We start from the raw sequence: 12,432 nt of genomic DNA, 5'->3' as shown, positions 1-12,432 counted from the left end.
GTAATAGACCAAACATGATTGAATAGAGAGCTGACAGCGGATAACATACATCAGTCCCCATCAACATGTGTTTCGTAGGTCAGGATTATTATGACCGCCGCGCAGCAAGCTTTTTTTTCACATGCCCAAATTTCCGTCAATGATTCCCGGGACACTGAAAGACCGGGGTACACGAAACTTGGTGGGCATGTAACCTCACATGGATAGCATGGAACCATCGTTTTTCGTTTTGATCTGTAGCCCCCCCGCTGGACTGGACCCCCGGAAAGGAGGGTAGGGCAGACACAGTTTTCTGTGAATATCTCGAAAACCGTAGGGTTTAGGAGGACCATTTTTTTTTTTTATGTTGATCTCAAGGGGCCATGTCAACCCATTCCATAACCACTCATTTCATGTATAGAGCCACCTAGTTGAACACAAAAAAGTAAAAATGAGGTGTTGTAATTGAAGGTATCTGTGACCTTACATAGTCAAAACTGCACGAAATTGGAAGTGTAGGATCATTATGACACCCTCTGTATGCACACCAAGTTTTGTGGAATTCCGTTCATGGGGGGCCACACAATAAATTAATTTATGTTACTATACACCAACTGGCCTGTAGGTGGCCGGAGACAGTTTTCTGTGAATATCTCGAGAACCGTAGGGCCTAGGAGGTCCACCTTTTTTATGTATGTTGTTCTTAAGGGGGCATGTCAACCCATCCCATTACCACTTATTTCATGTATAGCGCCACCTAGTTAAAAATTAAAAAGCAAAAAATTAGGTGTTTTCATCACAATATCTCTGGCTGACAAGGTCAAAACTGCACGAAATTAAAAGTGTAGGATCATTATGACACCCTCCGAATGCATGCCAAGTTTTGTGTACTTTCGTTCATGGGGGGCCTTACAATAAAATAATTTATGTGTACATTTAGTGACGTACACCAACAAGGATTCCCGGGACACTGAAAGACCGGGGTACACAAAACTTGGTGGGCATGTACCCCCACATGGATAGCATGGAACCGTCATTCGTTTTGATCTGTAGCCCCCCCGCTGGACTGGACCCCCCGAAAGGAGGGTAGGGCAGACACAGTTCTCTGTGAATATCTTGAGAACTGTAGGGCCTAGGATGACCATTTTTTTCCGTATGTTTGCCTCCAGGGGTCATGTTAACCCATTTCATGTGCACACATGTGCACAAACAGATACACACACACACATACATTCACAGTAATCCTACGTATGACACATACTCACACAGTAGACATATGTACGCTTGCATGCACAGGCACATACGCAGGCACGCACACACACACACACACTCACACACACACACCCACACACATAACATAAACATAACACAAACAATCAAGAATTTCTCAGAATTATGAACAGGCAAGATGGAGGTGGGGTTGTATAAAATGTTTTTTACATGTGAAATCTATGAACTAATCATGTTTTGGTACTTGTTGTCTAGCAGATACCAGTGAGAATTGAGTGTGGATAATGCAATTTAGTGAGACAGAATCATATAGGCCTTTCAGCGTGATTTCTTTTTGTGGAAAAAATGTGCTGGACTGGGCGGCGGTCATATTTTGTACCGCTCTGCGGTACATCTAGTTACAATCTAAAACAGATTGTCGAAATGATAGCTACTGTAAAAGATTCAGTTTGTATGTTCAGTAACACCTTGGATAAAATTTAGATTGATCTGCGACATTAAAGATGGGTTGCTGTCCAAGATATATCTTACGTGTGGTTTTGTCTGTTTTGGGCTGCATGCATGAAGGCCCATGTTGATTTTCTCTTGACCAATATGTTCTGACTGAAAATGACACTGCCACATGTCAAAAGGTTGTAAGACAATGTGGTAGAAACATGGAATAAAAAAAAAAGCATAAAAAATGGTGTGTCCAAAATTATTCATACCCTTTGTAAATAATCAATGGAAATATCTTTATTTGCTCTCAAAATGGTTCTTATAATACCTACCAAGCATCCATGTCTCCACAATGATTCTAGACCGCACCTTTTTAACAGCAATCTGGGTTTTGAGTCAAGAGCGATTATTTGCCATCACTCTGGCCTGGCTCCCTTTTTTGATGGATTGAGGTCTGGACTATGGCTGGGCCACTCTAAAATGTTGATATTGTTCTCTGTTATCCATTTCTTGCCTTGTTTAGCTGTATGGTTTGGATCGTGTAGTTTAATGGTCCAATGCCGTCTATTGGGGCAGGTCTCGGCAGACAGCCTGGTCTTCTTCAAAATTCTCAATTTGCCCCTTGTTTTAGTGTTACTGTTTACTTTGAGAAGTTCACCAGGTTCCCATTGTCTGAAAAACACCCAAAACTAATACATTTCTAAAGCTATTCTCCACATTGTGGATGGTGTTTTGGTGGTTGAAATGTTCACTCCATCTCAAAATGGATCACTTGGTCATCTTGGATTGCTGATCATGGATCACTCTTCTCCAAACATGCTCAACTCAGCTAAACCTTTATAAGGGCACACCTGGACAAAGAATTTCGCTTTTGATTTTTTTTTTACCCAGGCAGGGACATGGCCTGAGATTGGCATAAAAAAGAAGTATTAAATTCCAATGACACCATGTGCATTTCAATTGTGGGGGTTAGAAAAGTATTCTTTTGGGATGTTTTTTAACCAGGGGGACCTGGTGACCTTCTCAAAGTAAATGGTAAGACTAAAGCAAGAGGCTACACTAAGATTCTGGAGAAAAAGATCAGGCAGTGTGCAAAGAGACCTGCCCCAATAGGCATCATTGGACCATTAAACCATACAATGATCCACAACATAGAGCCAAACAAGTCAAGAAATGGTTAATAGAGGACAATGTCATATTTTAGAGTGGTCCAGCCAGAGTCCAGACCTCTATCCGTCAAAAGAGTACAAGGCCAGAGTCATGGCAAATAATCGTTCCTTTCTCAAAACCCGGATTGCTGCTAAAAAGGTGCGGTCTACAGTCCTTGTGGAGACAATGAGTGGCTTGGTACGTATTATAAGAACCATTTTGGGAGCTTTGATTGCAAATAAAGATGTTTCCAGTGATTATTTTAAAAGGGTATGAATATTTTTTTCATAAAAAAAGATAAGGCTTATTTTTTTTTTGATTCCATGTTTCTACCACATTGTCTTACAACCTATTGGCATGTGGCAGTGTCATTTTCAGTCAGAACAAACATATTGGTCAAGAGAAAATCAACATTAAATCAATATTTGCCAGGGGTATGAATAATTTTGTTCTTAACTGTATATACATTAATAGACGTGCACACACAAATGTGTTTCAGCTGTAAACTAAATTATGCAACTACTGTGATGAAACAGTGATGGTGTTGAATAACTGAAAATTGTACAAATGCTTTGTGGTTTAAATCAGACCTGGCCTCTTATTATTTTCATCATTCATTTGAATTCATCAAGAAAGTAAATTGGGATATCATTATGAGTCAATAAGGAAAATTCTTTGAACATGAGTTACTTTAAAACTAACCTTTATTTTGGTGACCATAAGGTTATTGGGATGTCAGTAACAGGGGGGGTCAGCATATTTGATTATGGAATGCCTTGTAAGGTAGAAAGTGCTTGATGGTGTTTTAAGCCCGCACCGTCGACTTTAAGGCAGACGACATTGGGGGTTTAAAACACCAAACACCAGAAAACACCATTGTAACCCAAAACGAGGCTACAGGGTACACAAACCATGGGATTGTTGTGTTCTGCATTCGCCAGCAGGTGGCGAAAATGTATTAATGGTATAGTCGGTGTACCCTGTAGCCTCTTTGGTTTACACAATGGCCGCCACATGAATAAGGCAAATAGGTAAGGGGTTTCCCACAGGGGCAAATCAACAAAGAAGCCTGTTTAGCATTGGTCAACATGACGCAACAATGCACAGTGGGTTGGTAGTTTCAAAAGCACTGCACGTTGTACCCAGGATCCATGAAGGCCGTCCTTTGCTGTAGAACATCAGAGCAGCCTTCATGAGCATGTCACCAGTGTTTGCAGGCAGGCACTTTCCTCCTTTGGTACTTTGTTGAGGGCTTGTGACTTTTCCACAAAAAACAAATAAAAATCAAAACTCTCAATGTAAACAATACTCCATACTCAACCTCACAGCAAGTTGGCACTCTCCAGAGTCCAGACTCAAGACTTTCCTTCCTCGACTCTCACTAGCAAAACATTTCTGATGTTTTCAAACCGGAATTGTGCATTCGTCATGGTTAAAATCGTATCAGAATCTCAGAAATAATCACGTTATGCAGTCAGCTTAAGACGGCTGCGGGCGGCTACATTAAGGCGAATCCCCCTATTGTCATTACAGACATTGAAACATAATTTAGACGTTCATTAGAACCATTAATGATAATGAGCATGTATCCCTGTGGAGCATCAGGATATTTCGGGATAGAATGCATGATTCTGTACATGCTTGCCAAATCCACTAGCCAGTTGTATAATGAGGTGTTAAGTCCCAGGTCCTGTAAATTGGCAATACGCTGGACTGGAGTGCTATAAATAAGGAAAAAAAGAACAGGAGCTTTTTTTTTTAGTGTCTCCTTTCTCCCTCCATTTATGTCTGGTTTTTAGTAGAGCACAAAAGGGAGCAAAGAGATGTTACAGACAAGCAGAAGTCACATGATTGTGTGCGCAGTATATACAGTCTATGGTTAGCCCCATGAGTGCCTTTACCCTGATGCCTGGTGGCCCAAGCACATTTGCTGGGTGTCCGCCAGCATTGGAGATGGGCATACAAACCGTTCATGTTGTGTTTTCCAGTTTTCTGTACGGAGTACTTCACTGGTGTAACTAGAGGAGGCATATATCTCAATAGGAACTTATTTAAAGAAAATTAAAATTATTTAACTTCTAAAATTAGACTTTTCTTTTTGGTTTGAATGAGCCTCTCTCTCTCTCTCATTCTGCTTTGAAAATAGTTAAAATATACATTTGTTAATTTGCCTTTCTGTAACCACTATAGAGCAATGTGTATCCATTGTTTTATTTTGCTTATTGCAGAGGATGTCACCCCTATTGCATCAGACAGTATTCTGAGAAAGGGAAGTCATCGCAAACGTCGTCTGCAAATCATCTGGGTTTTCACTCAATAAAAAGTCAAATAAAAGTTTTGTCTTTGTCCTGTGCCCTTTGTGTACTTTAAAAAAAATATTAATCGATTTATACCCAACCCCTGACCAACTGTGGTTTGATGTCAGTTGAACTGTTGAACCAACTTTACCATTGTGTGAACCTTTCTGTTCTCCATTGCCTTTCCATTTGCTGTATGTTGAGTGGGGTGTGGTCGTGTCCGTTTGACTTGGATGCCACGTCCTGGTCTTCTTGATACTCAGGGCCGTGTTGTGACTGCCGGACTCATTATTGTTTGAGACAAGGCTGAGCACTGTCAGGAAGCAGTCAAGCGTAAAAGGGTGCAAAATAATGGACTGAGCCCTGTGGAGCATCAGTGTTTAGGGATAATCCACTACCCAGCTGTATAATGAGGTGTTAAGTCCCAGGTCCTGTAATTTGGTAATACACTGTACTGGAGTTGTATAAATAGAGAAGAAACATGTCTCAACAGGAGCTTATTTATTTTAAAGTAAAAGAAAGCCTGGCTCCTGACTGAACATCTAGAATTAGATTGCTTTCTCTTTCTGAATGAGCTAACCACTACAGCAACAAAGGTTTGCAGCAGGTCGTAGAGCTTATGAGTTATATAGCCTGTTATGGTTGTGAATGCTCCTGTTAGCTTCAGAAGACTATTGAGCCCAAATACATTTCATAAGTCAAGTGTATTTGATCATCCTGTAGGCCTATAGAATACATCATAGATGTAAGGTGTGTCTTGGATTTAGCCTTTCTGTTTATCATTTGAATGTATGTGTGTCTTAAATGTTTTATTTGGCTTGTTGCAGAGAATGTCACCTTTAGTCAATCAGACACCACTTCCTCTGGTAACGATTGATGCCGTATTCATCCCCACCATCAACTCTGCACTGTATCTTGAATGGTATTACTCATCTTTTGTTTTTGGATAAAAGTGTCTTTGCCCTTGTGGATCCAAAATAAGGGGTGCCATAACTTGGCCTGTGGGCCCTACTTTCTAAGAAAAGAAAAATATAGTGTGTTCCAGTGGAAAGTGGAAACAGGTTTCTGTCTAGAGATAAAGAGGAAGTGATTCGTTGTCCACCATAACATTTTACCAACAGTACAGCCAATCACAGCTTGTGTGGAGACTTCTGTAATGGGTTGCTAGGTAGAACTTTCCTTCAAACTTCTTCACTAGTGAACTTTTGGGAGCAATGATTCATTTGTTCATTGAGCTTTTCATCTGTCTCATCCTTGTTATAATTAAATCATTTGTTAATTATGAAATTAACTATTAGTTAATTTGGATCAATTAAGAATAGGCTACAGGTTCACATTTTACCTATTGCAAGGCATATCATCATCATCATCATCATTACGTTTTGAGGATTTATTATTTTGTGTGGAAAAAACCTATAGTCTATGAGCCTAACAGGATGCTGAAAATATCAAAGGACACCAAAAGAAATGACAGTGTTTTTTTGTTTTTTTTACATTTAAATTTTTCTTTTTATCTTCTCCTGAAAAGGATTTTTACTTTTCTTCGGAGAAAGGATATACAGTTGTCCCCAGAATTATTTCCACCTTGATTTGCATTGAGCTTAATGAGCATCAAACCAGCTAATAGGCTAACTGAAATAACATCATGCCAATCTCTAGGTATGGTGAAGGGTATGTGATGATGTGGGGCTATTTCAATTCCAAAGGCCAATAGAATCCTATCAGGATGCATAGTGTCCTGGATCCATGAAATAACTGGCCTTTAAAAATAAAATTCTGCCTGCCTCTATGGGAATTTACCATAAGGGTGCCAATACTTATGACCCCTGTATTTTAAGGAAGAGCATTTATGTATGATATTCATTCACAAAGAAAATTGGTGTCCTTAAAGGTTGGATATTTCCTATTTTTTTAAGGCATTAAGATCAATTTCCAAAAGATGATTATATTCCTCTTTTTAGTCAACTTTAGCAGAGGTGCCAATGATTCTGGAGACAACTGTGAGTGCTGCTAACTCACCTTCAGTCGTATTTATGATCATTCATTCGTATAGTATCATTCGAGTGAGGGGAGGTCAATTAAAAGAAATCGGATGAGCATTTGATATGTAACCTCCATCGCTGATGCTGACAAACAGGTCAGGAGTTTGAACATTTGAAAAGAGTTGTTCTCTATCAACAGATGATGCTTTGCCCTAGCAGCCAATGAGAAACGTCCGCACTCCAAAACAAGCGAAAGCAGAAATGTGCCTATGGGACTTTCCACGCAATCTTTTGGTCATTATTAGTTCGTCTGCAAGTTTAACTAAGTGAACATCTCAACTCTGTGTGTGAATTTATTGTTCTAAAGGGTTTTGATTTCTCGCAAAAATGCCTGAATCTGAGGCACCTCTAGTGACCACCGAGACTCCTTCAGGGTAAGATTTCAATTTTAATCAAAACAATACAGGATCTATAAAACTAACACTTACGAATACGTATTAGTTAGTTTATATCCTGTATTGTTTTGTATCTATAGTTCTAATGTTTTACACTTCAAGATCACTTGTGATTAAAGGAAAAATATATAAATATAAAGAATGGATCATTTAGAGTTAGAGAGAATTTGTGATGTGTAGAGTAGACTAAAGCCATTTTCAAGATTGTTTTGTTCACAAGTAATTTTAGCATGCAATTTCAGCAGATATAAGTATTTATGGCAATGAATAAATACTATTCACGTAGTGAAAATACACTTTGTAATCTAGACACTATGGCAGAGTTGTTGTCGCCGTCCATTTTTTTTCTCAGTTTTTGATCAGTCACCTTTCAAGCTCTTGTTCTACATCACAGTAATCTGAATTGGTGTCTCTTGCTTTGCCATTATTGTATACTTATTGTTCCTAGGTTCCTAGGATGAAGAGAAAATAGATTTAAATCTGAATGGGATAAAATAAACGATAAATGAAAATGAAAAAAGGAATCTCCTTTACAGGGGCTCTAACAAGAAGGCGCTGAAGGCTGCAGGTCTGACCCTGCTGGCCTGCATGCTGCTGGCTGGCCAGTGTATCACTGCATACCTGGTCGTGGGTCAGAAGGGGCAACTCCAGGACCTGGACATGCGTATGCACAGGCTGAAGGAGATCAGCAGCCGCTCAATCGGTGAGGCAGAGACCATAGTCATGTTATTGTTTTATGTAGAACTGCAACAATTCATCGATTGATCGATGAGTTGTCAACTATGAAATTGAACTATTTTGGTAATTAATTGCGTTGTGAGTCATTTTTAAGGAAACTTTAAAACTAAAGAAATTTGCTGATTCCAGCTCAACTTTATGACAGTCAACTTTGGTGTAGGGGGCAAAACAAGACATTTGTTGATGTCATCATAGGCTTTGGGAAACACTTTGGAGAACACATTTTTTCCCCCATTTTCTGACACTTTATAGACCGAGCATTTAATTGATCAATAGAGAAAATTATTTTAAAAACAATATATTGATTATGAATATGTTAGTTACAGCCCTAGTCTTTGTTTGGTATGTTGAAATCAGACGGCATAGGGGCAGGCTTTAAGGAGCATAAGGAGGCTATTCTGATTGTCAATCTTGTCAAAAGTTAAACGTGAATATTGTCAAGTCATTGAAATTCAAAATTCCCATACTTGTGTCGACGTGGGGAAACATTATTTGATGTACGTTATATATTAACTGAGCTTTCTCCATTTTATTTCTAGGCTCAGGTGTCCCCATGAAGATGCGCCTTCCCATGGCCTCTATGCCTCTTCTGAAACTGCATGAAGACCCTGCTGATAAGAAGGTACTGCTTGTGTTGCCAGTAGAGGCCATTCTTTACCGGCCATTGCCCCAACGCTCCCCATTTGAAAGTTGATCTGATCTGAAAGTATGTTTCGATTTGTGCTTGCTGGCTTAAGTGCACTGTACAGCCTGATCATGTTACCTGTGTGATCTGTCTTTCAGGACGCTGCAACCCAAGCACCCAATGATGGTGAGCAGGAAGCACCTCCTTAATTTTCATTTTTCACACACACACACACACACACACACACACACACACACATCCTAGGATATTTAGTTTACCATGCCTGATTTTTGTTTACCATGTGTGATTTTGCACTTTATACCTATAACATAGCATAATAACAAAGCCTTCCATAGGCAAGGCACTACAGGTGAATAGGGTAAAATGCACTAACTAAAATGTAAACAGTAGTTTTCCAGTAACTATATGAATGTGACAATAAACTTCCTTGTATCCTTGTATGTACTAATTTATATCACCATGAATTTCCTCAAGTTGATTACTTACTTAAGGACAATATTTTTTGTATAGCAAGATTTTTTAAAATGTTATGTTTGAATGTAAATGAGGCAGTATCATTGTATCATTTGTATACATTTCAAGTACATAACTCTGAACGTGGGAGAAGGTCAGGTTCAACATTTTTGTTTTATTTTGTTGCCAGATGAAAATGAAATGTATTTCCTGGGGGAATTTTGGATATCTCTTTTTTTGTATCATTTGCCGCGTAGTCTAGTTAGTGAACAGATGTATTTCCTGCAACAGGATCCAGCTCCCTCACCCAGTGTCAGCAGGAGGCCCTGGGACTGACCGACACCAAGCTGCCCTCCTTCCGCCCTCAGTGTGACCGGGCTGGTGGCTATCTGCCCAAGCAGTGCTGGCAGGAGGTGTGCTGGTGTGTGGACGCAAACGGAAAGGAGATGCCCAACTCCCTGGGGAATGCAAACTGCGCCAATGGCAACATGAGGGTTGCACAAGGTATGATGAGTGACAGTGATCTATCAAGCCCGCTGACTCCTGAAGAGATTTCTCATGATCGTACCCTGAATATTATAAGCCTGGATTCATGCGTGTGAATGAGAAAAACTCACACTGTTTGGGTTGTGCTCTCTCTCTAGCTTTTGCTGTCCCTGGCTTACTGCTCCAGCCCCAGGTGGAGGAGACTAAGGGTGAGTGATTTCGTTGCATCCAAGACGAGACCAACCTTAACTGATAATAATGATAATAATACATGTTATTTATGTGCACCCGTTCAAGTCACCCAAGGACACTGTACAATTAAAAGGTTAAGGATGTTAAACAGTACAGAAAGACATTACAAACGCAGAGGACATTGTACAATTCAAAGGTTAAGGATGTTAAACAGTACATACAGAAAGACATTGCAAACGCAGAGGACATTGTACAATTCAAAGGTTAAGGATGTTAAACAGTACAGAAAGACATTACAAACGCAGAGGACATTGTACAATTCAAAGGTTAAGGATGTTAAACAGTACATACAGAAAGACATTGCAAACGCAGAGGACATTGTACAATTCAAAGTTGAAGACGCTACACACTACATATAGACACAGATGGCAGATACAAATGACACTGCACAACAGAGAACACGAATACACAGACACATGACATAGTGGAAAGAAGACTTTGTGATAAATAAAATGAAAATAAGATAATATGAAGAACCAAGATAAAAACAGTTATGAGACAGTGGGATGGGTTAGGAGGCAGATATAGGAACTGGAACTAGGCGAAACTAGGAACTAGGATTTGGAACTGAGTATCTTTGTGTTCTTTTTTCTTTGTGTTTCAGATAACTGAGGCTTGAGAGAGGAAACGAAAGTGGTTGTCTATTAAACTTCTAAAAGTTTTTCTAAGCTGTTTTTACAACAAAGAGAAAATGTTAAAGACTCTGTTCCTGATATATGTTAGGTGTTGTGTGTCCCAATTATCATAATTCTGAAAGAATTTGCAGACTAAAAAGGCACTTTTACTGTGAGACGATTTCGTAATGGCCTAGTGCCTAATTGAGGAAGTGCTGTGAGTTATTGGCATGCTTTTGGAGGCTTTTTTGTCTGTTTATCATATGGCTGCACTGATTGTTGTGGGACTTTAGGTAAGAATTTACTACTTTAAGTAGAAGTTTTGTGTATTATTGGTTCACTGAATTTTCTACAATTTATTTTCTGATCTATATCTATATCTAATATAACTAATTAATTTGTAATGAACAGAAATGAGACAACAATGAACAATTAAAACAACCACTGTAAAACATGTCCGCATTTCTCTTTGAACACCTTTAATGTTGCAATGTGTTTGCCTACACTTCAGGTCATACATCAACACCATAAGAGACTTGCATTGACATTTTACTGTTTTAAAAATATTTTCTGTCACCCCGTGTATTGCAATAATGTAATTTAATTAAACTTAAGAGAAATTAACTCCACTGATGTGTGTTTTGGAAAGGACATGCATACACTCACCTGGTTTTATTGAGTGGACTAACTGGCTAAGTAACTAATACATACTGGCTAACACTAATACATTGGGATCATAAGAGCCTTCAGGTTCAGTTCAATTAAATTTGGCTGTAGAATTTTATTAGCCTGGGAGAATCCAGACGAACTTTTGGTAAATATGAATTTGCTCTGCAGGTCCGTCTGGTAAAAAGGCCATTCACTCCCATTTCAAATGTTTTTAAAACCCGGGTACCAATCACAACCGTTGACACATGCTTACATGATGACATTGAAGACGCTCCTTTGATGAGATGTTTTTGTTCCCTTGCTCTGCATGTCATCGCCTTCATTGCTGTGATTGGCTTTAGCTCTATCCAATTGCGTCCAGAGGCATTTTTATCGGTGTCCGTTGTGACGCCCTTGGAAATGGGAGGTGAATGAACCTAATGTCCAGACCCAATCTCAATTTCAATTGAGATAAGGTCTGGTGCTAATCAGCAAGAATTATATCTTACTACTATAGACACATGAGCAGCGGAGTAACATGTGCCCTTTAGGGTTGGTTGTAGACCAGGCGTCGAGAGTCAGGTTAGACCAGGCGCACCGCCACGTTCTGGACCATCTGAAGGGGTTTCACTGTGCAGGCTGGGAGACCTGAGATGACTATTGCCTGAACCAGGAGTTGGGTAGCATTCATCACTGGGTAGCATTCATCACTAAATATCACAAAATACTGTATCATGTATGTAGACAGTAGAAATGTTGTGCAAGAGTATACTCCTTTGTAGGCTATATGATGTTCGACCTATCCATAATGGAGCCAAAAGGAATTAAATTGATTTGAGATAAATTGTTCCTTTGAGCCTGCTGGGAACTACTAAGAGCCATTGCTACACTACAGGTTGTTTTATTCTACAACTAAAGCAGAAAACAAACCAGCAAGTCATCACCTCATCTCTTAGGCCTATATGGAAAAGAGCCCATTGGCCCATGTTGCACTGGGCGAAAATGAGGCTTTGGTTGTAGAAAGTTCGAAAAGTTGTGAATGGAGTAATAGCTTATTGCTCTGTA

At 39.5% G+C, this 12,432-nt stretch overlaps 1 protein-coding gene across 2 annotated transcripts; it reads left to right on the top strand.

The window, feature by feature from the left end:
* Positions 1-7,329: 7,329 nt before the first annotated feature.
* On the top strand, positions 7,330-11,343 carry cd74b (CD74 molecule, major histocompatibility complex, class II invariant chain b). 2 transcript variants are annotated; one of them, XM_042092914.1, is made up of 7 exons: positions 7,330-7,509; positions 8,067-8,233; positions 8,808-8,890; positions 9,052-9,079; positions 9,659-9,871; positions 10,018-10,062; positions 10,710-11,343. In XM_042092914.1, the coding sequence occupies exons 1-7, from the start codon at positions 7,463-7,465 to the stop codon at positions 10,715-10,717; spliced, it is 591 nt and encodes a 196-aa protein (XP_041948848.1). In that variant the 5' UTR covers positions 7,330-7,462; the 3' UTR covers positions 10,718-11,343. The 2 variants fall into 2 exon arrangements, with proteins under 2 accessions (XP_041948848.1, XP_041948847.1); XM_042092913.1 differs by having other exon boundaries at positions 10,012-10,062.
* The last annotated feature ends 1,089 nt before the right edge of the window (positions 11,344-12,432 follow it).

The sequence above is a fragment of the Alosa sapidissima genome, chromosome 5 (genome assembly GCF_018492685.1).
Source record: "Alosa sapidissima isolate fAloSap1 chromosome 5, fAloSap1.pri, whole genome shotgun sequence".
Lineage (NCBI taxonomy): Eukaryota > Metazoa > Chordata > Actinopteri > Clupeiformes > Clupeidae > Alosa > Alosa sapidissima.
This window is presented reverse-complemented; position numbering and strand designations above follow the sequence as displayed.

Excerpts from the sequence above, each read along its gene's own strand:
- cd74b (XM_042092913.1), top strand. The coding sequence starts at position 7,463 with ATGCCTGAATCTGAGGCACCTCTAGTGACCACCGAGACTCCTTCAGG. Across the intron at positions 8,891-9,051 it reads AAGACCCTGCTGATAAGAAG|GACGCTGCAACCCAAGCACC; the intron begins GTACTGCTTGTG and ends TCTGTCTTTCAG. Across the intron at positions 9,872-10,011 it reads CAACATGAGGGTTGCACAAG|CTTTTGCTGTCCCTGGCTTA; the intron begins GTATGATGAGTG and ends CTCTCTCTCTAG.